We start from the raw sequence: 21,518 nt of genomic DNA, 5'->3' as shown, positions 1-21,518 counted from the left end.
GGACCCAGGGCCCCATAGACAATACAGGACCCAGGGCCCCATAGACAATACAGGACCCAGGGCCCCATAGACAATACAGGACCCAGGGCCCCATAGATAATACAGGACACAGGGCCCCATAGACAATACAGGACCCAGGGCCCCATAGATAATACAGAGCCGGTGTTATGAAGCTCCCCAGATTCCTATCCTGACACATCAGTCTGGTCACTAGAAACTTTTGAATAGGCCCTGAGGACGTGGATATATGCCTTCCTCAGCATTCACCCCCCTCCCCTCCCCCCCAAAAAACATGGCACAGCACTGGGTGAAACTCATAAGGCTTGGAGCCAGAGCGCGCTGCTTAGACCACCGTGCCACTGCAGTTCACAATGCTCTAGCAAGCAGGGAGAGGACTTAATAATGTTTGATGGAAACAGCACATTGTTTTGAATTATTTTGTTTCATATTATCCCCAACCCACAGCCCTTACCTTAACCCTGTAACCACACAGAATTAACCCTGTAACCACGCGGAATTAACCCTGTAACCACGCGGAATTAACCCTGTAACCACGCGGAATTAACCCTGTAACCACACAGAATTAACCCTGTAACCACGCGGAATTAACCCTGTAACCACGCGGAATTAACCCTGTAACCACGCGGAATTAACCCTGTAACCACGCGGAATTAACCCTGTAACCACGCGGAATTAACCCTGTAACCACACAGAATTAACCCTGTAACCACGCGGAATTAACCCTGTAACCACGCGGCATTAACCCTGTAACCACGCGGAATTAACCCTGTAACCACGCGGAATTAACCCTGTAACCACGCGGAATTAACCCTGTAACCACACAGAATTAACCCTGTAACCACACAGAATTAACTCTGTAACCACGCGGAATTAACCCTGTAACCATGCGTAATTAATGCTTTCAACAAATCTACTTTCATCCATAATACGGGAAATTCCGAAGTGAAACTATGAGATCAGGTTGGCAACATACCTATGTAGGGGCCGATAGCCTAGCTGTCTCTCTGTGTGAGTCTCTCTCTCTCTGTGTGAGTGTGTGTGTCCCTCTGTGTGTCCCTCTGTGTGTCCCTCTGTGTGTCCCTCTGTGTGTCCCTCTGTGTGTCCCTCTGTGTGTCGAGGAGAGGAGGGGATGCTCTGCTCTTTTCCTGGCTACACAGAGAGATGAATTGCTCTGACAGTTGGGCTGCGAGAGCCTCATATAAAATATTCCAACTAGAACACCGCTCCACGATGGGACACAGACACAGAGGAGCAACCAGTGGTGTAGTGGAGGCTGTATGCAGTGGGCATTGCGTATACTTGATGCTTATGAATGTAGTGGAGGTATACTCTGTATCAATTATGTAGTACAATAGAGAAATCATCCACAAAGTAGCCTACACAAACACAAAGCAGGTGAAATATAGCCTAGTTTCAGAGGAATATCAGGCAGCAAGAGCGTGCAGCTCTCAGCTGGTTGTCGCATGATGCAGCTCGCAGAATAACGACATCGGTAGCCGGTAGGGTAGGTAGGAAAGATGTTTCAACTTATATCTACCAGTAAATGCTAACTAAGGCAAAAATGGGTATGCAAAACAGGTATTGCAAAAGGTAAAAAATCTTGGTTGAATCTTTGCAATGTGCAATTCAGTCATCGTGTTCTGTTTCTAAAACCTTCCCCATTAAATGTTGACTGCAAAGTAGGCAGAATGATATCATGATGAGTGGTGTCAATCGGGAGGAAGTTTATTTTGAAAACTTTGCCATCACATACTGTAGGCCTACATTGGACATTACAGAAACACCGCAAGCCAAATTGTCTCTTGCTAGGTGTGCAATTTAATTAAAGAGCAACTACACATGATTCCATATGTGTTATAGATTTGATGTCTTCACTATTATTCTACAGTGTAGAAAATAGTAAAAAATGTAAGAAAAACCCTTGAATGAGTAGGTGTGTCCAAACTTTTAACTGGTAAAGTACTTAAGCAACAAGGCCAGAGGGGGCGTGGTATATGGCTAATATACCACGGCTATGGGCTGTTCTTCTGCACGACACAACGCAGAGTGCCTGGACACAGCCCTTAGCCGTGGTATATTGGCCATATACCACAAGTCCCTGAGGTGCCTTATTGATATTATAAACTAGTTACCAACGTAGTTAGAGCAGTAAAAATACATGTTTTGTCATACCCGTGGTATAATCAGCATTCAGGGTTATACAACAACTTACGTTACACATCTCTCTAACGATGGCTTTTTCCTTCTCACTCAGATCCTCCTCGTAGTCCTCTGGCCCCTGCTTCTTATCCAGGTTCTCGTGGACCTCCAACACCTGGTACAATCAGGCATATATGATCATAAAACCAAGTTAGTGAATAAAAGTGATTCACTGTTTAAACCAGCTGTGTCAGAACTGTTCCAGCGTGATCTGATGTTGGTGTTTTAGCTGTGACATTGAGATTGTAGAGCAGGGATAGTCATTTTTTGAGAAGGTCCGGTTATACAAATGTCCTAGGTGACAAAAGTCCGGATGGATATTGTAATTTATCGGCGCAGTAACAAACCCCCACCTCACAACCCATGTGACCCCAAACTGTTCAAGCTATTCACAGCCCTTTCTTTACATTTACATTTTTTTATACATTCGAGTCATTTAGCAGACGCTCTTATCCAGAGCGACTTACAGTAGTGAATGCATACATTTCATACATTTTTTCTCCATACCGGCCCCCCCCATGGGAATCGAACCCACAACCCTGGCGTTGCAAACACCATGCTCTACCAACTGAGCCACAGAAAGAATTGCAGTTTTAAAGCTAATTTCCTGCAATTCTATAAATGTTTTATGTTTTAAGTGTGTTCATATGACACTATGAGTCGAATCCCGACCGAATTCCATTATTTAAAAAAACGAATTTTGGGACCCACGGTCCATGTTGACCTCGTTCTGGGTCCGGATCTGGCCTGCGGTCTGCCTGTTGCGTATGGCTGTTGTAGAGTTATCATGAGGAGAGCTGTTGTAGTTGATGTGATGTGCTGTGAGAGATAATGTGAAGTTGTCGTACCTTCATGGCGTGGACCACAGCCTCTGGTTTCTGAACACAGGACAGGTAGCCTGTTACCGGGGTTGACTCGCTGGTGGGGAGACGACCAACTGTGCCCTGAGAGGGGAGAAAGACTAGTTAGTCTGGTGGGGAGACCACCAACCGTGTCCTGAGAGGGGAGAAAGACTAGTTAGTCTGGTGGGGAGACCACCAACCGTGTCCTGAGAGAGGAGAAAGACTAGTTAGTCTGGTGGGGAGACCACCAACCGTGTCCTGAGAGGAGAAAGACTAGTTAGTCTGGTGGGGAGACCACCAACCGTGTCCTGAGAGGGGAGAAAGACTAGTTAGTCTGGTGGGGAGACCACCAACCGTGCCCTGAGAGGGGAGAAAGACTAGTTAGTCTGGTGGGGAGACCACCAACCGTGCCCTGAGAGAGGAGAAAGACTAGTTAGTCTGGTGGGGAGACCACCAACCGTGCCCTGAGAGAGGAGAAAGACTAGTTAGTCTTGTGGGGAGACCACCAACCGTGTCCTGAGAGAGGAGAAAGACTAGTTAGTCTGGTGGGGAGACCACCAACCGTGTCCTGAGAGGAGAAAGACTAGTTAGTCTGGTGGGGAGACCACCAACCGTGTCCTGAGAGGGGAGAAAGACTAGTTAGCCTGGTGGGGAGACCACCAACCGTGCCCTGAGAGGGGAGAAAGACTAGTTAGTCTGGTGGGGAGACCACCAACCGTGCCCTGAGAGAGGAGAAAGACTAGTTAGTCTGGTGGGGAGACCACCAACCGTGCCCTGAGAGAGGAGAAAGACTAGTTAGTCTTGTGGGGAGACCACCAACCGTGCCCTGAGAGGGGAGAAAGACTAGTTAGTCTGGTGGGGAGACCACCAACCGTGTCCTGAGAGGAGAAAGACTAGTTAGTCTGGTGGGGAGACCACCAACCGTGTCCTGAGAGGGGAGAAAGACTAGTTAGCCTGGTGGGGAGACCACCAACCGTGCCCTGAGAGGGGAGAAAGACTAGTTAGTCTGGTGGGGAGACCACCAACCGTGTCCTGAGAGGGGAGAAAGACTAGTTAGTCTGGTGGGGAGACCACCAACCGTGTCCTGAGAGGAGAAAGACTAGTTAGTCTGGTGGGGAGACCACCAACCGTGCCCTGAGAGGAGAAAGACTAGTTAGTCTGGTGGGGAGACCACCAACCGTGTCCTGAGAGGGGAGAAAGACTAGTTAGTCTGGTGGGGAGACCACCAACCGTGCCCTGAGAGAGGAGAAAGACTAGTTAGTCTGGTGGGGAGACCACCAACCGTGCCCTGAGAGAGGAGAAAGACTAGTTAGTCTGGTGGGGAGACCACCAACCGTGTCCTGAGAGAGGAGAAAGACTAGTTAGTCTGGTGAGGAGACCACCAACCGTGTCCTGAGAGGAGAAAGACTAGTTAGTCTGGTGGGGAGACCACCAACCGTGTCCTGAGAGGAGAAAGACTAGTTAGTCTGGTGAGGAGACCACCAACCGTGTCCTGAGAGGGGAGAAAGACTAGTTAGTCTGGTGGGGAGACCACCAACCGTGCCCTGAGAGAGGAGAAAGACTAGTTAGTCTGGTGGGGAGACCACCAACCGTGCCCTGAGAGAGGAGAAAGACTAGTTAGTCTGGTGGGGAGACCACCAACCGTGTCCTGAGAGGAGAAAGACTAGTTAGTCTGGTGAGGAGACCACCAACCGTGCCCTGAGAGAGGAGAAAGACTAGTTAGTCTCACGAGGCCAGATTATATAATCTTGCTCTAATCCAAAACTATTTGTAATTGCCTGCAATTACTTCCTCATAATAAGGTGGCCTAACCACAAAAGTAAAACATTGCTAACATTTCCTTTTTATGTCTTAGCAGAACTGCTGTGCTGGTGAAAACCACAGCTTTGTGTTAGCAGGACCCACAGTGTGAGATGTGTTAGTAGGACCCACAGTGTGGAGATGTGTTAGTAGGACCCACAGTGTGAAGATGTGTTAGTAGGACCCACAGTGTGGAGATGTGTTAGTAGGACCCACAGTGTGAAGATGTGTTAGTAGGACCCACAGTGTGAAGATGTGTTAGTAGGACCCACAGTGTGGAGATGTGTTAGTAGGACCCACAGTGTGAGATGTGTTAGTAGGACCCACAGTGTGGAGATGTGTTAGTAGGACCCACAGTGTGGAGATGTGTTAGTAGGACCCACAGTGTGGAGATGTGTTAGTAGGACCCACAGTGTGGAGATGTGTTAGTAGGACCCACAGTGTGGAGATGTGTTAGTAGGACCCACAGTGTGGAGATGTGTTAGTAGGACCCACAGTGTGGAGATGTGTTAGTAGGACCCACAGTGTGAAGATGTGTTAGTAGGACCCACAGTGTGGAGATGTGTTAGTAGGACCCACAGTGTGGAGATGTGTTAGTAGGACCCACAGTGTGAGATGTGTTAGTAGGACCCACAGTGTGGAGATGTGTTAGTAGGACCCACAGTGTGAGATGTGTTAGTAGGACCCACAGTGTGGAGATGTGTTAGTAAGACCCACAGTGTGGAGATGTGTTAGTAGGACCCACAGTGTGGAGATGTGTTAGTAGGACCCACAGTGTGGAGATGTGTTAGTAGGACCCACAGTGTGAGATGTGTTAGTAGGACCCACAGTGTGGAGATGTGTTAGTAGGACCCACAGTGTGAGATGTGTTAGTAGGACCCACAGTGTGGAGATGTGTTAGTAGGACCCACAGTGTGGAGATGTGTTAGTAGGACCCACAGTGTGGAGATGTGTTTGCAGAACTGCTCTTGGGTTTTATTCCTTGCTTGGTAAGTAAAGGTTTTGGACAGTGCAGATATGGATGTTGAGTCCTGTGTTCAGTTCCCTGCATAATCAGCCTTATTTAGGCCTTCCAGTATGGAGAGGAACACATACAGTCAGAAACCGTAGTCTAGTGTTAGAGTCTTAGTGGAGAATAGGAACGGACTATCTTGTGTCTGTGTGAATCAAATGAACTGAGCTGTGTCTCACTCATTTGTTGTGCTTACGCACGCACACACACACATGCACCCCCCCCCCCACACACACAGACACAGATACACACACACAAAGAGTGATACACAGTAACACACACACAAAGATACACACACACACACACACACACAACGTGACCTAAAAGTGGAAGTGGGGCAGTTTGAACAAAGGGAGAGGAGCGCAGAGGAGGGAAGAGGAGCACAGAGGAGGGAAGAGGAGAGGAGAGCAGAAGAGGAGAAGAGAGCAGAAGAGGAGAAGAGAGCAGAAGAGAGGAGAGGAGAGCAGAAGAGGAGAAGAGAGCAGAAGAGGAGAAGAGAGCAGAAGAGAGGAGAGGAGAGGAGAGGAGGGAAGAGGAGAGCAGAGGAGAGCAGAAGAGGAGAAGAGAGCAGAAGAGGAGAAGAGAGCAGAAGAGAGGAGAGGAGAGGAGAGGAGAGCAGAAGAGAGGAGAGGAGAGGAGAGGAGAGGAGAGGAGAGGAGAAGAGAGCAGAAGAGGAGAAGAGAGCAGAAGAGGAGAAGAGAGCAGAAGAGAGGAGAGGAGAGGAGAGGAGAGGAGAGGAGAGGAGAGGAGAGGAGAGGAGAGGAGAAGAGAAGAGAGGAGAAGAGAGCAGAAGAGGAGAAGAGAGCAGAAGAGAGGAGAGGAGAGGAGAGGAGAGGAGAGGAGAGGAGAGGAGAGGAGAGGAGAAGAGAGCAGAAGAGGAGAAGAGAGCAGAAGAGAGGAGAGGAGAGGAGAGGAGAGGAGAGGAGAGGAGAGGAGAGGAGAGGAGAGGAGAGAGCCAGCTAAATATAAAACCATGATGATGATGGGAGAAGAAGCCATCCTATTAACTAACAGTCTGCACCGAGAGAATGGTTGTTGGTTGGAACAGAAAGAACAGGACAGAAACTTCAGAATCACATGACGCTCCGCTGCCTGTCCTGTCCACAGCCCCTTCTCTCTCTCACTCTCTATGTCTTTCTTTCTTTCTCTCTCTCTCATTCATCTCTCCATCCCTCTCTTTCCGCCTCCTACCTCTCCATCCCCCTCACTAACTCTCTCTTTCTCTCTCTCCATCTCTCTCACTCTCTCCCTCACGCTTGGGTGAACTCAGGCCACATCCGAAGCCAGCCAATCAATCACAGTACAGACCATAATGAGATGGTCTCCATGGAGACGTCACGACAACAGGACCAAAACAAGATGTAGGAAATGAAACACTTTCTAATCCGATAAATATTCACCGGTAGAAGAAGTTTACTGTACACTGCTGCAAGTCTGAGGATATTGTATTCATTCAGCTCTAACCAGGCAAGTCATGTCAATAGAGGTAGAAAAGAACATCTTGTTCTATGGTAACCTCTTCTTCATGGAAATATGATGGTTTAGTATATAGTAGCCTCTGAAGTCATTGACACACTGTTCCACGGGAGAGAGAGAGAGTGAGTCAGAGTGAGAGATGAGAGCATGAGGCGGTTAGTAGACACCTGCTCCCCCCTCTTTTGGCCGTCCTCCCTGCTCCCGTCCCGCCTGGGAGAGACTCATGGGTCAAAGGTCATGGGCATTTTGTTTGACTGAAGGACAGGCCCAGTGTACTGGGTGTCTTAGGCCTGTCAGTATGCTACTTTAGGCCCTGGTTAAAGGCAGTACTGGGGCTGTATATAGGGTCTGTGTACTGGTTGTCTTAGGCCTGTCAGTATGCTACTGTAGGCCCTGGTTAAAGGCAGTACTGGGGCTGTATGTAGGGTCTGTGTACTGGTTGTCTTAGGCCTGTCAGTATGCTACTGTAGGCCCTGTTTAAAGGCAGTACTGGGGCTGTATGTAGGGCCTGTGTACTGGTTGTCTTAGGCCTGTCAGTATGCTACTGTAGGCCCTGGTTAAAGGCAGTACTGGGGCTGTATGTAGGGCCTGTGTACTGGTTGTCTTAGGCCTGTCAGTATGCTACTGTAGGCCCTGGTTAAAGGCAGTACTGGGGCTGTATATAGGGTCTGTGTACTGGTTGTCTTAGGCCTGTCAGTATGCTACTGTAGGCCCTGGTTAAAGGAAGTACTGGGGCTGTATGTAGCGCCTGTGTACTGGGTCATACCCTAGATCCTGATTAAATGCAGTATTGATTCTGTGGAGTGAGGTCATCAGGGTGTTGTCAAAGAGAGGTCTGGTTTCTCTCAATTACCTGCCGGTCAGTCTCCTCTGGTAGTGGAGAGAGGTTAAAGGTCAGGGGTCAGAATGGCTAATTAATTTAATTCTACAGGATTCCGTTGAAACAGGCTCTGGGGAGACGGAAGCCTAAAGGCTTGGTGAGTCAGTGGGTGGTTGAGATGTGTTAGAGAGAGAGTGGGAGAAAGAAAGGTAGAGGATGGGGGTAAGAAAAGAGGGTGAAGATGTGTATTCTGTAAGTAAAGAGAGGTGGGGGGGGGGGGGACCTACAATCCCCCAAAATCCCCACAAGGATAGTAAAACAAGGAAAATTCTCCCGCGTGGGGAGAACTAAGGCTATTTTTAAGTTTAGGGGTTAGGTTTGGTTTACAATTAGGGTTAGAATTAGGAGTTAGGTTTAGAGAATATAGGATTTTGAATGGAAATGAATTGTAGGTCCCCACGAGGATAGAAGAACATAATGTGTTTGTGTACTCACGTTGTGCAGTGCGTCCTGGCGTTGTGGCAGGGATGACAGCTGAGACTCAGAGTGGTACAGAGTCATCCCCTTCCTCAGGACACGCAGGTCCCCTGGGTTACACTGCTGCTGGGGACAGAGAGGAGAGAGAGAGAGACGTCGTCAAACACTGACCAATCCACCATAGGCCTACACACTTTTTTTTACCCATACACACGGCTGGACCACAGAAAGAAACGTCTTTATGTTCTTTAGATCACTGTTCCCTGAGGGAGGGAACCCATCTGAGGGAGGGAACCCATCTGAGGGAGGGAACCCATCTGAGGGAGGGAACCCATCTGAGGGAGGGAACCCATGTTCCTTATGACATTTCCCCATGTCACGTAATTGTTTGCGCCGTACGCTGCCAGCGCGTGCAAACACATGATGCTAGTAGAACCAGAGCTGTAAATAAACCCTGTGAGCTATGCGTGTGTGTCACGTCTGGCGCTTCTAGGTGTCAGGGGACTGAATGCACAACAGTCTTCTCCCACAATGACATGCGCTCCAGAGGTAAAATTAGCATTCCATCACTGCACCTCTGGCTCATGTTCCTTCACATTCCCCCCATCCCGTCACTCCTCCAGCTCCCGAGTAGCGCAGCGGTCTAAGGCACTGCATCTCGGTGCTAGAGATGTCACTACAGACACCCTGGTTCGATCCCTGGCTGTATCACAACCGACTGTGATCGGGAGTCCCATAGGGTGTTGCGCAATTGGCCCAGCGTCGTCCTGGTTAGGGTTTGGCTGGGGTAGGCCGTCATTGCAAAATAAGAATTTGTTCTTAACTGACTTACCTGGTTAAATAAAAATAAATACATTTGAAAAAAGTCCCTAATTTTCTCTTCTTCTACCCCTCCTTTAGTCCTCCAGCATTCCCCCTTCAGTCTTTTACCATTTTAGGTCCCATTTTAGGTCCCCGCGAGGACAGAAGAACATAACGTGTTTCCCTTGCTCCTCACCTTTTACCATCACAACATTATTTCTCCCTTGCCTCCCAATGAAAATTGAGATCCTCCGTCTCTGGTTCCAGCCTCCGAAGAATCCCACATCCTTGGCATTATGCTTTATTTAATGAAACATACTTCCTAACTTCCACCTCCGTTTCTTATACTGCCGAGCGAGACAAACTGAACAATACACTATTGGTCTGTAAGACAGGCTGGCATCTCTTCATGGCAACAGCCCTGTTCCCCATCCATCACAATGTCCTGAGAGGTGACAGGAAGGAACCCTGGCCCGGCGTCACACATCACTTCCTGTCTAAGTTATGATGAGGGGCCATGGTGGAACAGGTGGCCACGACACTAGGACAGGATGCGGTCCCCTCCTCTTCTCCTGTCCACTCTTAACAGACTGTTGAACTATTGTACAGCCGAGCCAGAGTAACACTACACTAGTCTTTCTAAAGAGGTACATGTATGTCCGTGGACAGTGGGACTGTTATAATAACACACTTCAATACTCAAGTAGACAGAAGTCACTAATTATTCAAGTACCTTTAAAAGTAGTTTTCAAGGCAGAGTTTTTGTGAATATGCTAAATAGGGGTGTGCCAACCTCTTTCCATTGTGTCCAGGTCTTTCCATTGTTGTGTCCAGCCCACTGCCTACTCGCTCTTTACAAATGTTTAAGTGTAAACCACACAATAAAGGCCGTTAACAGGGTCTACATTCCATTGGTAATCTCGTATTGTTCCCTTTACAATAAACTCAGTTTCACTGCTTCACATTCACAACACATGGACGTGGGAAATATCTCCACCAAACAAGAGAAGTAGGAACAAAATCTCCACAGAACAGAAGTAGTAAATCTCTCCATAGAACAGGAGAAGTAGAAATTACATTGGCTAGTATTGTGACATGTTAACTTTACTACACATCTCTGGAGTATTGAGTAAATACATTAAATACCTTATAATTACGTGTAGAAATCTACCTCACTTTCTTTCCATATACCTAAAGTAAGTTACTTTCTCCATAGGTCTATAACAATGTAAGTTACTTTTCTCCATAAATCTAAAACAATGTAAGTTACTTCCTCCATTAGTCTATAACATTGTAAGTTACTTTTCTCCATTAGTCTATAACAGGTATTCCCAAGCTGGGGTACGCGCAATGCCATCGGGGGTACGCCAAATAAAAATTCACATTTCAATAAAATAAAAAATTCTGTAAAAAAATAATAATAATAATTCACATTTTCAAACGGGTGAGTTTCTTCTCTCACCTGAGTATCCTCGTTTCACTGCCAAAAATAAAATGTAACCATCTAGTGTTCAGCGAAATAACACAATGTCAAATACAGGTAGTCTAGACAAATAATTAACATCCAATCACATTAACTGTTACTCTCTCACGGGAAACCTTCACTCTTGCGCATACATTTAGAAACAAAACATGACAATTTGAAAAACAAGCCACAGGAGTTTTTTTGAGCTAGAATAAAGATGACATTACTACTTGAATGTCACGACTTCCGCTGAAGTCGGTCCCTCTCCTTGTTCGGGCGGCGTTCGTCGGTCGACGTCACCGGTCTTCTAGCCATCGCCACTCCACCTTTCATTTTCCATTTGTTTTGTCTTGTTTTCCCGCACACCTGGTTCACATTCCCTCATCAGACTAAATGTATATTACCCTCTGTTTCCCCCATGTCTGTGTGTGGAATTGTTCTTTGTGTAGGGTGTTACGCTACAGGCTGGCTTGCACTAGGTTTGTTTCAAACCTAGGTTTGTTTGTTTTGTGTAATCCGGTTCATGTTACCGTGGTTGTGCTTTGTGCTGCCTCGCCTGTGGGCCAGGGTGTATATTAAAGTCTCCTGTTATCACCCATCTCTGCTCTCCTGCGCCTGACTTCTCGGCAACCAGTCACTCACCCCATTACAAGTAAGACATGTATAAAAGCAACACATATCATTAATAAGGGGCTAGAAGCGTCTTATATGGTGAGCTACCAAGTGGCTAGGACAGGTAAGCCCCATAATATTGTGGAGGAGTTAATTCTTCCTGCTGCCGTGGATATGGCTGGGACAATGCTGGGGGAAAAGGCCCAAAAAAACGATACAGACAATGACTTCATCAAACACTGCTTCATGACGCAGCAGTGAATTACTGCTTCGTATACAAGCCGGCAGGTTGCATAGTGGTTAGAGTGTTGGACTTGTAACTGAAAGGTTGCAAGATCAAATCCTCAAGCTGACAAGGTAAAAATATGCTATTCTGCCCCTGAACAAGGCAGTTAACCCACTGTTCCTAGGCCATCATTGAAAATAGGAATTTGCTCTTAATTAACTGACTTGCCTAGTTACATAAAGGTAAAATAAAAAAGCCAGTGAACTGTATGTGTTACAGCTGGATGAGTCAGCAGGCCTGGCATATGTCTGTTATGTTTAGGACAATGAGAGAATATTTTTAAAGTACTGGACAGCGTTGTGACATCAAATGGACTTTGGTGGTCAAGATGTGTTGGTATCTGTACTGATGGCGCAAAAGCCATGACAGGGAGACATAGTGGAGTGGTAACGCCAAGGGAATGCCTGACAGCTTGAAAGACATTTTGAACACGACAGTGAAAATGGCTAACTTTGTTAGAGCAAGTCCCCTAAACTCTAGTGTATTTTCTGCATTATGCAATGATATGGGCAACAACCATGTAACGCTTTTACAACATACAGAAGTGCACTGGTTATCAAGGGCAAAGTACTGACCCGTTTCTTTTAATTGAGAGACGAGCTTAAAGTTCTTTACTGACCATAATTTTCACTTGTCTGACCGCTTGGATGATGATGTGTTACAAATCCCTTTGGCCTTGCAGTCTAGGGGGGGGGGGGGGGATGGAAACGAGACCCGTAACATAACTCATGCAAATTATAACAGTGAAAAGGAACAGTGAGAACAAAAGCCACAGACAACTTAAATCTACCGTCAAACACTCATGGTTTATTGTTAAACACATGGTAAAGGGGGGCGGGAAAAGGGGCTGAGCTGGACCCAAGGAAAGAAACAAATATCCAAAAACACCCCTAAGCTAGTCTAGCCTACTTCAACAACCGCCAGCTAACTAACCAAAAATAGTGGGTGGTCCGCCCAGTTCTAACTAGTGTATTCAGACACAGTTTTCCTACGTGCAATGTAGGCCCATGGGCGACTTAGCTTGTTATCCTTTTCCCACCAACAAACAAACAGTCAAACACCATAACAAAACAATACTCACAGGTGGGATGTAGTTGCAAAAACAAAAGAGAGATCTAGCATACAAAGCAAGAGTGCGAGAGATTCAGAGAGAGCGAGAGATTCAGAGAGAATGAGTGACAGAGAGAATGAGTGACAGAGAGAATGAGCGACAGAGAGCTTGAACTGACTGGGTTATTAAACCAAGGGAAAGGGGATGTGATTGGGTGAGGGAAAAGGAGCAGGTGTCTTCTGATTGGTGACTTATTGGAGAATGATGATTGCGTAGGTACTTTCCCGAAACGAGCAACACAAACAACTGGATTCGTTATCCCTTTCATCCCCTGCCTCAGGCCACTTACCGATATCTGAACAAGAGCCTCATCGAAATTGCAACAAGCGGTTCTGTGCAAATTTCATTTAATCAGAAGCCACTGCCAGATTTCTGGATTGGGCTGCGTTCAGAGTATCCTGCCTTGGCAAATCGTGCTGTTAAGACACGGATGCCCTTTGCAACTACGTACCTACTGTATGTGAGAGTGGATTCTCGGCCCTCACTAGCATGAAAACTAAATACAGGCACAGACTGTGTGTGGAAAATGATGTAAGACTGAGACTCTCTCCAATACAACCCAGCATTGCAGAGTTATGTGCATCTTTTCAAGCACACCCTTCTCATTAACCTGTGGTGAGTTATTCACCATTTTTTTATGAACAAATAAGGTTTTATATGGAAGATGGTTAAATAAAGAGCAAAATGATTGATTATTATTATATTATTATTTGTGCCCTGGTCCTATAAGAGCTCTTTGTCACTTCCCACAAGCCGGGCTGTGACAAAAACTCACACTCATTCTTATGTTTAATAAGTGTGTGTGTGTGTGTGTGTGTGTGTGTGTGTGTGTGTGTGTGTGTGTGTGTGTGTGTGTGTGTGTGTGTGTGTGTGTGTGTGTGTGTGTGTGTGTGTGGCAGGCTTACAATGACGGCAAAAAACAACATTTGAGAGTGCGCTGACCCCGGTGCTAGAGGGGGTACAGCTGGAGGTTGAATGTTTGAAGGGGTACAGCTGGAGGTTGAATGTTTGAAGGGGTACAGCTGGAGGTTGAATGTTTGAAGGGGTACAGCTAGAGGTTGAATGTTTGAAGGGGTACAGCTGGAGGATGAATGTTTGAAGGGGTACAGCTGGAGGTTGAATGTTTGAAGGGGTACAGCTGGAGGTTGAATGTTTGAAGGGGTACAGCTGGAGGTTGAATGTTTGAAGGGGTATGGGACTATAACAAGTTTGGGAACCACTGGTCAAGAACAATGGAAAAATTCCTCGACGTCAACAACAACCGATCAACAAGCGGACATTCATACAACTTTCAGGACGTGTTCATTTTCTTGGTTACATACACTAGCTGTCAGCCATGCATTAATGATGTCTGGTTCTTATACCTGCGCTCTCTGTGTCGCCCCCATAGAGAGATCAATTATTCACCAACCAGACATCCCTGAGACAAACGTTTTGCTGTGCTGTTCATGCTTCATAACACACTGTAGCATAGCACTCACCTCCCAGGCCTCGGTACAACACAACACACTGTAGCACCTTAAGAGTTGGAGAGGTACCTTATTTCTCTGTATCTGTGATAAGCTATATATGCTACAGGGCTGAATGTGGGGAGCATGATATGTTATATGAGAGGCTGACAGGTTGTTCTGTGTGACTCTGAGTTTAGTGTAAAACAAAGTACACTGTGACTGAATAAGCTTTAACACGGAACACTTGGCAACATCTTTTGAGCCACCAACCACCATGTCTTGCTACGTAGGAGGATATTAGACAGGTGCTTTATCTGTGACGATCACAAAGCAGGGATATACGTTATTATCTTACCAAAAGGTTTCTAAATTAAAGTTAATATTAGGGGTCTTTATGTAAAAGGTACTGCAGGCCAATCTTTAGGCCTACTTATTAATTGCTTTTAATTGCCCTGATGATAAAAGTTTGGTGTCATTAGTTTCAGCCCACACACTTTGCCTACATAGTAATCTGAAGGGAGATAATTGGTAAAAATAAGTGACGAAAGAATAATAAAATATCTAAATTAAAATCTATTAAATCGCATTTATGTCTTCAAAGCCAATACTTGAGTTGGTTTATCGGTACGGTGCTTGAAGTGAACTGAGCTGATACCTGAGTTGGTTTATGGTACGGTGCTTGAAGTGAACTGAGCTGATACCTGAGTTGGTTTATCGGTACGGTGCTTGAAGTGAACTGAGCTGATACCTGAGTTGGTTTATGGTACGGTGCTTGAAGTGAACTGAGCTGATACCTGAGTTGGTTTATCTTTACGGTGCTTGAAGTGAACTGAGCTGATACCTGAGTTGGTTTATGGTACGGTGCTTGAAGTGAACTGAGCTGATACCTGAGTTGGTTTATCGGTACGGTGCTTGAAGTGAACTGAGCTGATACCTGAGTTGGTTTATGGTACGGTGCTTGAAGTGAACTGAGCTGATACCTGAGTTGGTTTATGGTACGGTGCTTGAAGTGAACTGAGCTGATACCTGAGTTGGTTTATCGGTACGGTGCTTGAAGTGAACTGAGCTGATACCTGAGTTGGTTTATCGGTACGGTGCTTGAAGTGAACTGAGCTGATACCTGAGTTGGTTTATCTTTACGGTGCTTGAAGTGAACTGAGCTGATACCTGAGTTGGTTTATGGTACGGTGCTTGAAGTGAACTGAGCTGATACCTGAGTTGGTTTATCGGTACGGTGCTTGAAGTGAACTGAGCTGATACCTGAGTTGGTTTATGGTACGGTGCTTGAAGTGAACTGAGCTGATACCTGAGTTGGTTTATCGGTACGGTGCTTTAAGATGCTTGCCCTGAAATTAACTCAAATCAAATCAACTCAAATTGTATTGGACACATGCGCTTACAGTGAAATGCTTACTTACAAGCCCTTAACCAACAATGCAGTTTTAAGAAAATCCCTAAAAAAGTAAGCAATAAGAATAACAAATAATTAAAGAGCAGCAGTAAATAACAATAGCGGTACAGGTGGTACCGGTACAGAGTCAATGTGTGGGGTCACCGGTGTCGAGGTAATTGAGGTAATTATGTACATGCAGGTAGAGTTATTAAAGTGGCTATGAATACATAATAACAGAGAGTAGCTGCAGCATGGGGGGGGGGTGCAAATAGTCTGGGTAGCCATTTGATTGGCTGTTCGGGAGTTTTATGGCTTGGGGGTAGAAGTTGTTTAGAAGTTGTTTAGAAGCCTTTTGGACATAGACTTGGCAGTCCCATTCCGCTTCCATGCGGTAGCAGAGAGAACCGTCTATGACTAGGGTGGCTGGAGTCTTTGACAATTTTTAGGGCCTTCCTCTGACACCACCTGGTATAGCGGTCTTGGATGGCAGGAAGCTTGGCCCCAGTGATGTACTGGGCTGCACGCACTACCCTCTGTAGTGCCTTGCGGTCGGAGGCCGAGCAGTTGCCATACCAGGCAGTGATGCAACCCGTCAGGATGCTCTTGATGGTGCAGCTGTAGAACCTTTTGAGGATTTGAGGACCCATGCCAAATCTCTTCAGTCTCCTGAGGGGGAATAGATTTAGTACACGTCCTGGTAATCCGTCTGGCCCAGCGGCCTTGTGGATGTTGACCTGTTTAAAGGTCTTACTCACATCGGCTGCGGAGAGCGTGATCACACAGTCATCCAGAACAGCTGATGCTCTCATGCATATTTCGGTGTTATTTGCCTCGAAGTCGAGCATAGAAGTTATTTAGCTTGTCTGGTAGGCTCGTGTCACTGGACAGCTCTCGGCTGTGCGTCCCTTTGTAGTCTGTAATAGTTTTCAAGCCATACCACATCCGACAAGCTTCAGAGCCGGTGTAGTATGACTCAATCTTAGTCCTGTATTGACGCTTTGCCTGTTTGATGGTTCGTCGGAGGTCATAGAGGGATTTCTTATACGTTTTCGGGTTAGAGTCCCGCTCCTTGAAAGCGGCAGCTCTATCCTTTAGCTCTGTGCGAATGTTACCTGTAATCCATGGCTTCTGGTTGGGGTATGTACGTACAGTCACTGTGGGGATGACATCCTCAATGCACTTATTGATAAAGCCAGTGACTGATGTGGTGAACTCCTCAATACCATCAGAAGAATCCTGGAACATATTCCAGTGTGTGCTAGCAGAACAGTCCTGTAGTTTAGCATCTGCTTTATCTGACCACTTTTTTATTGTTCTAGTCACTGCTGCTTCCTGCTTTAATTTTTGCTTATAAGCAGGAATCAGGAGGATAGAGTTATGGTCAGATTTGCCAAATTTAGGGTGAGGGAGAGCTTTGTACGCGTCTCTGTGTGTGGAGTAAAGGTGGTCTAGAATTTGTTTTCCCTCTGGTTGCACATTTAACACGCTGATAGAAATGAGGTAAAACTGATTTAAGTTTCCCTGCATTAAAGTCCCCAGCCCCTAGGAGCACCGCCTCTAGATGAGCGTTTTCCTGTTTGCTTATGATGGAATACAGCTCATTGAGTGCTGTTTTAGTGCCAGCCTCGGTCTATGGTGGTATGTGGATAGCTACAAAAAAATACAGATAAACTCTCTAGGTAGATATTGTGGTCTACAGCTAATCATAATATACTCTACCTCAGGCAAGCAAAACCATGAGACTTCCTTAGATATCGTGCACCAGCTATTGTTTACAAATATGCATAGGCCCCCGCCTCGTATCTTACCAGAGGCTGCTGTTCTGTCCTGCCGATAGAGTGTATTACCCGCCAGCTGTATGTTCTTAATGTCGTCGTTCAGCCACGACTTGGTGAAACATAAGATATCACAGTTTTTAATGTCCCGTTGGTAGGATATACGTGCTTTCAGTTCTTCCCATTTATTTTCCAGCAATTGAACTTTAGCTAGCAGAACGGAAGGCATCCTGATCTTTTTCTGCGAAACCTACGTTTCCTCGTTTCCTTGATACCTGAGTTGGTTTATGGTACGGTTCTTGAAGGTGCTTGCCCTGAAGTGAACTGAGCTGATACCTGAGTTGGTTTATGGTACGGTTCTTGAAGGTGCTTGCCCTGAAGTGAACTGAGCCTCACATAATAGCATAACATACAGCACAATGTTATGGCAAAGGATAAAAAATAACAAAACATATTTAATGTTAGAACATATGGCTGATGATTATGCTGAGATAGGTTTTAGGATTGATTGCACATGGGTTTAAAAGTGCATATAAGCCTACGTATACGACAAGAGAACACGTTTAATGTTTCGTTCACTAGCCTTGTGTGTGTGTGTGTGTGTGTGTGTGTGTGTGTGTTGATGTCATGCACCTGACATGTTGATGTAAGGCAACATTTAAACTGGTCCCCCCCACCCCCATCCCCCCTCCCCCAAAAGCAGGTGAACTCCTGGTGAACTAGAAGAGCCTCCCTCTCTCCCTCCTACCCTCCTCCCCTCTCCCACCCTCCTCCCCTCTATTGTGGGCGACATCACACGAGGGCTCTGTACTGTGTGTGTGTGTGTGTGTGTGTGTGTGTGTGTGTGTGGCCTCACCTGCGTTAAAAGCTTGTTGTTGTCATCTTCCAATATCCTCATTTTGGTCTCCAGCTGTCTGATGTAGTTAGTGGAGGAGTCTAAACGAGGGAGAGGAGCAGAAGAAGAGAGAGAGGAGGAAGAGAGAAAAGGAGGAAGAGAGAAGGAGATTAGACCCAGTTGCCTGGTAGTTTTTTCTTATAGCCCCGACAGCGAAAAGAAAGTATTTTTTAAAAGAAACGACAGTTGAATAATTGAATTCTGTCACTCATCCGGTGTTACATCTACGTTGATACAGAACACTTGTCTAAATGACGTTGCTACTTTACTTGAACCAGCTTGGGTTCATTTTAGGGACAGCAACAGTGAGCAGAATCTAGGTGTGTGTGCGTGTGTGCGTGTGTGTGTTGTGTGTGTGTTGTGTGTGTGTGTGTGTGTTGTGTGTGCCCCCGCATGCGTGCGTATGCGTATGCTGTTGTTCACTGTGGGTGTTCCAATATGTTTTCCACAATGCTTCACACACATTTACAGAAAACAGATGAAAGTGGACATATCTGAAGCTAAAATGCTCTGACAACATCTCAGAATCAGTTAGTCAGTCGCCAGGTGCTCAAGATCCAATTACATTCTGTTATTATACATACAGAGGGAAAGAGAATACCTCTCACTCACTCACTCACTCACTCACTCACTCACTCACTCACTCACTCACTCACATATCTGAAGCTAAAATGCTCTGACAACATCTCAGAATCAGTCAGTCAGTCGCCAGGTGCTCAAGATCCAATTACATTCTGTTATTATACATACAGAGGGAAAGAGAATACCTCTCACTCACTCACTCACTCACTCACTCACTCACTCACTCACTCACTCACTCACTCACTCACTCACTCACTCACTCACACACACACACTCACACACACACACACACACACACACACACACACACACACACACACACACACACACACACCCCCGATTGAGTCACCACTATGTACGTCAGAAGGCTCCATTAGGCTACATGCTGGGATCAGTCATCTAATCTCACTCATTAGGCTAGCTGCTGACACAAACAAGTCCAACCAGCTCCCATCACACAGCCTGCTGTTCCAACCCCCACCACCAGGTACTGTTTTTCTGCAGAATAATCATTAGAGAGAAGCAGGCCCTACAACAGCACTGGGCCGTAACAACGATATTGATCTCTCTGTACCTACCTATCCCTTGAAGGAGAGATTGGTTTAAGGTCACACTAGCACCTTGGTGTTGGTAGACGTTTCCTGTAGATCAGTAATGGATGAGTGCATACAGCTTCTTTACTTTTCATTAGTAGTAGTCTAACTACTGTAATGCCAAGGCAGGGTTAGTTAACAGAACTACTGTAACGCCAAGGCAGGGTTAGTTAACAGAACCACTGTAATGCTAAGGCAGGGTTAGCTAACATAACTACTGTAATGCCAAGGCAGGGTTAGCTAACAGAACTACTGTAATGCCAAGGCAGGGTTAGCAAACAGAACTACTGTAATGCTAAGGCAGGGTTAGCTAACATAACTACTGTAATGCCAAGGCAGGGTTAGCTAACATAACTACTGTAATGCCAAGGCAGGGTTAGCTAACATAACTACTGTAATGCCAAGGCAGGGTTAGCTAACAGAACTACTGTAATGCCAAGGCAGGGTTAGCTAACAGAACTACTGTAATGCCAAGGCAGGGTTAGCTAACAGAACTACTGTAATGCCAAGGCAGGGTTAGCTAACAGAACTACTGTAATGCTACGGCAGGGTTAGCTAACATAACTACTGTAATGTTAAGGCAGGGTTAGCAAACAGAACTACTGTAATGCCAAGGCAGGGTTAGTTAACATAACTACTGTAATGCTAAGGCAGGGTTAGCTAACAGAACTACTGTAATGCCAAGGCAGGGTTAGCAAACAGAACTACTGTAATGCCAAGGCAGGGTTAGCTAACAGAACTACTGTAATGCTACGGCAGGGTTAGCTAACATAACTACTGTAATGTTAAGGCAGGGTTAGCTAACATAACTACTGTAATGCTAAGGCAGGGTTAGCTAACAGAACTACTGTAATGCCAAGGCAGGGTTAGCAAACAGAACTACTGTAATGCCAAGGCAGGGTTAGCTAACAGAACTACTGTAATGCTACGGCAGGGTTAGCTAACATAACTACTGTAATGTTAAGGCAGGGTTAGCTAACATAACTACTGTAATGCCAAGGCAGGGTTAGCTAACAGAACTACTGTAATGCTACGGCAGGGTTAGCTAACATAACTACTGTAATGTTAAGGCAGGGTTAGCAAACAGAACTACTGTAATGCCAAGGCAGGGTTAGTTAACATAACTACTGTAATGCCAAGGCAGGGTTAGCTAACAGAACTACTGTAATGCCAAGGCAGGGTTAGCTAACAGAACTACTGTAATGCCAAGGCAGGGTTAGCTAACATAACTACTGTAATGCCAAGGCAGGGTTAGCTAACATAACTACTATAATGCTAAGGCAGGGTTAGTTAACATAACTACTGTAACGCCAAGGCAGGGTTAGCTAACATAACTACTGTAATGCCAAGGCAGGGTTAGCTAACATAACTACTGTAATGCCAAGGCAGGGTTAGCTAACATAACTACTGTAATGCCAAGGCAGGGTTAGTTAACATAACTACTGTAATGCTAAGGCAGGGTTAGTTAACATAACTACTGTAACGCCAAGGCAGGGTTAGCTAACATAACTACTATAATGCTAAGGCAGGGTTAGCAAACGTTTTAGCTCCTTGACTTTTCTGGCATGGTACAGAGTTGTTGGTGTGGTGGATAAAGAGGCATAGAGTTAGCAGAGCTTCTGTCTTGTAATGTCCAGCTGGTTTAATCCTCTTTATGTCCCTTGTGACCTGGCCTCTAATCTGGCTTAATCTGTTCTGTTCTGCTCTTTTCTGTTCTGCTCTGTTCTGTTCTGTTTTGTTCTGTTCTGCTCGGTTCTGTTCTGCTCGGTTCTGCTCGGTTCTGCTCTGTTCTGCTCTGCGCTGCTCTGTTCTGACCGGTTCTGCTCTGTTCTGCTCAGTTCTGCTCTGTTCTGCTCGGTTCTGCTCTGCTCTGTTCTGTAACACTGCAAATGGCTTTGGATAAAAGT

General features: G+C 46.0%; 1 protein-coding gene across 2 annotated transcripts in view; it reads right to left on the bottom strand.

The window, feature by feature from the left end:
- Positions 1 to 21,518, bottom strand: part of ccdc85cb (coiled-coil domain containing 85C, b) — a 95,373-nt gene that overhangs the window by 3,122 nt on the left and 70,733 nt on the right. The window contains exons 2-5 of one of the 2 annotated variants that reach the window (XM_029734323.1): positions 18,398 to 18,477; positions 8,666 to 8,773; positions 3,069 to 3,164; positions 2,234 to 2,335 (exon numbers count right to left, since the gene is read on the bottom strand). In XM_029734323.1, the coding sequence (XP_029590183.1) occupies positions 2,234 to 2,335; positions 3,069 to 3,164; positions 8,666 to 8,773; positions 18,398 to 18,477 (386 nt within the window). The remainder of the gene's footprint in view (positions 1 to 2,233; positions 2,336 to 3,068; positions 3,165 to 8,665; positions 8,774 to 18,397; positions 18,478 to 21,518) is intronic. The other variant, XM_029734324.1, reaches the window with a different exon arrangement.

Source organism: Salmo trutta, chromosome 35, assembly GCF_901001165.1.
Source record: "Salmo trutta chromosome 35, fSalTru1.1, whole genome shotgun sequence".
In the NCBI taxonomy this organism is placed as follows: Eukaryota; Metazoa; Chordata; class Actinopteri; order Salmoniformes; family Salmonidae; genus Salmo; species Salmo trutta.
This window is presented reverse-complemented; position numbering and strand designations above follow the sequence as displayed.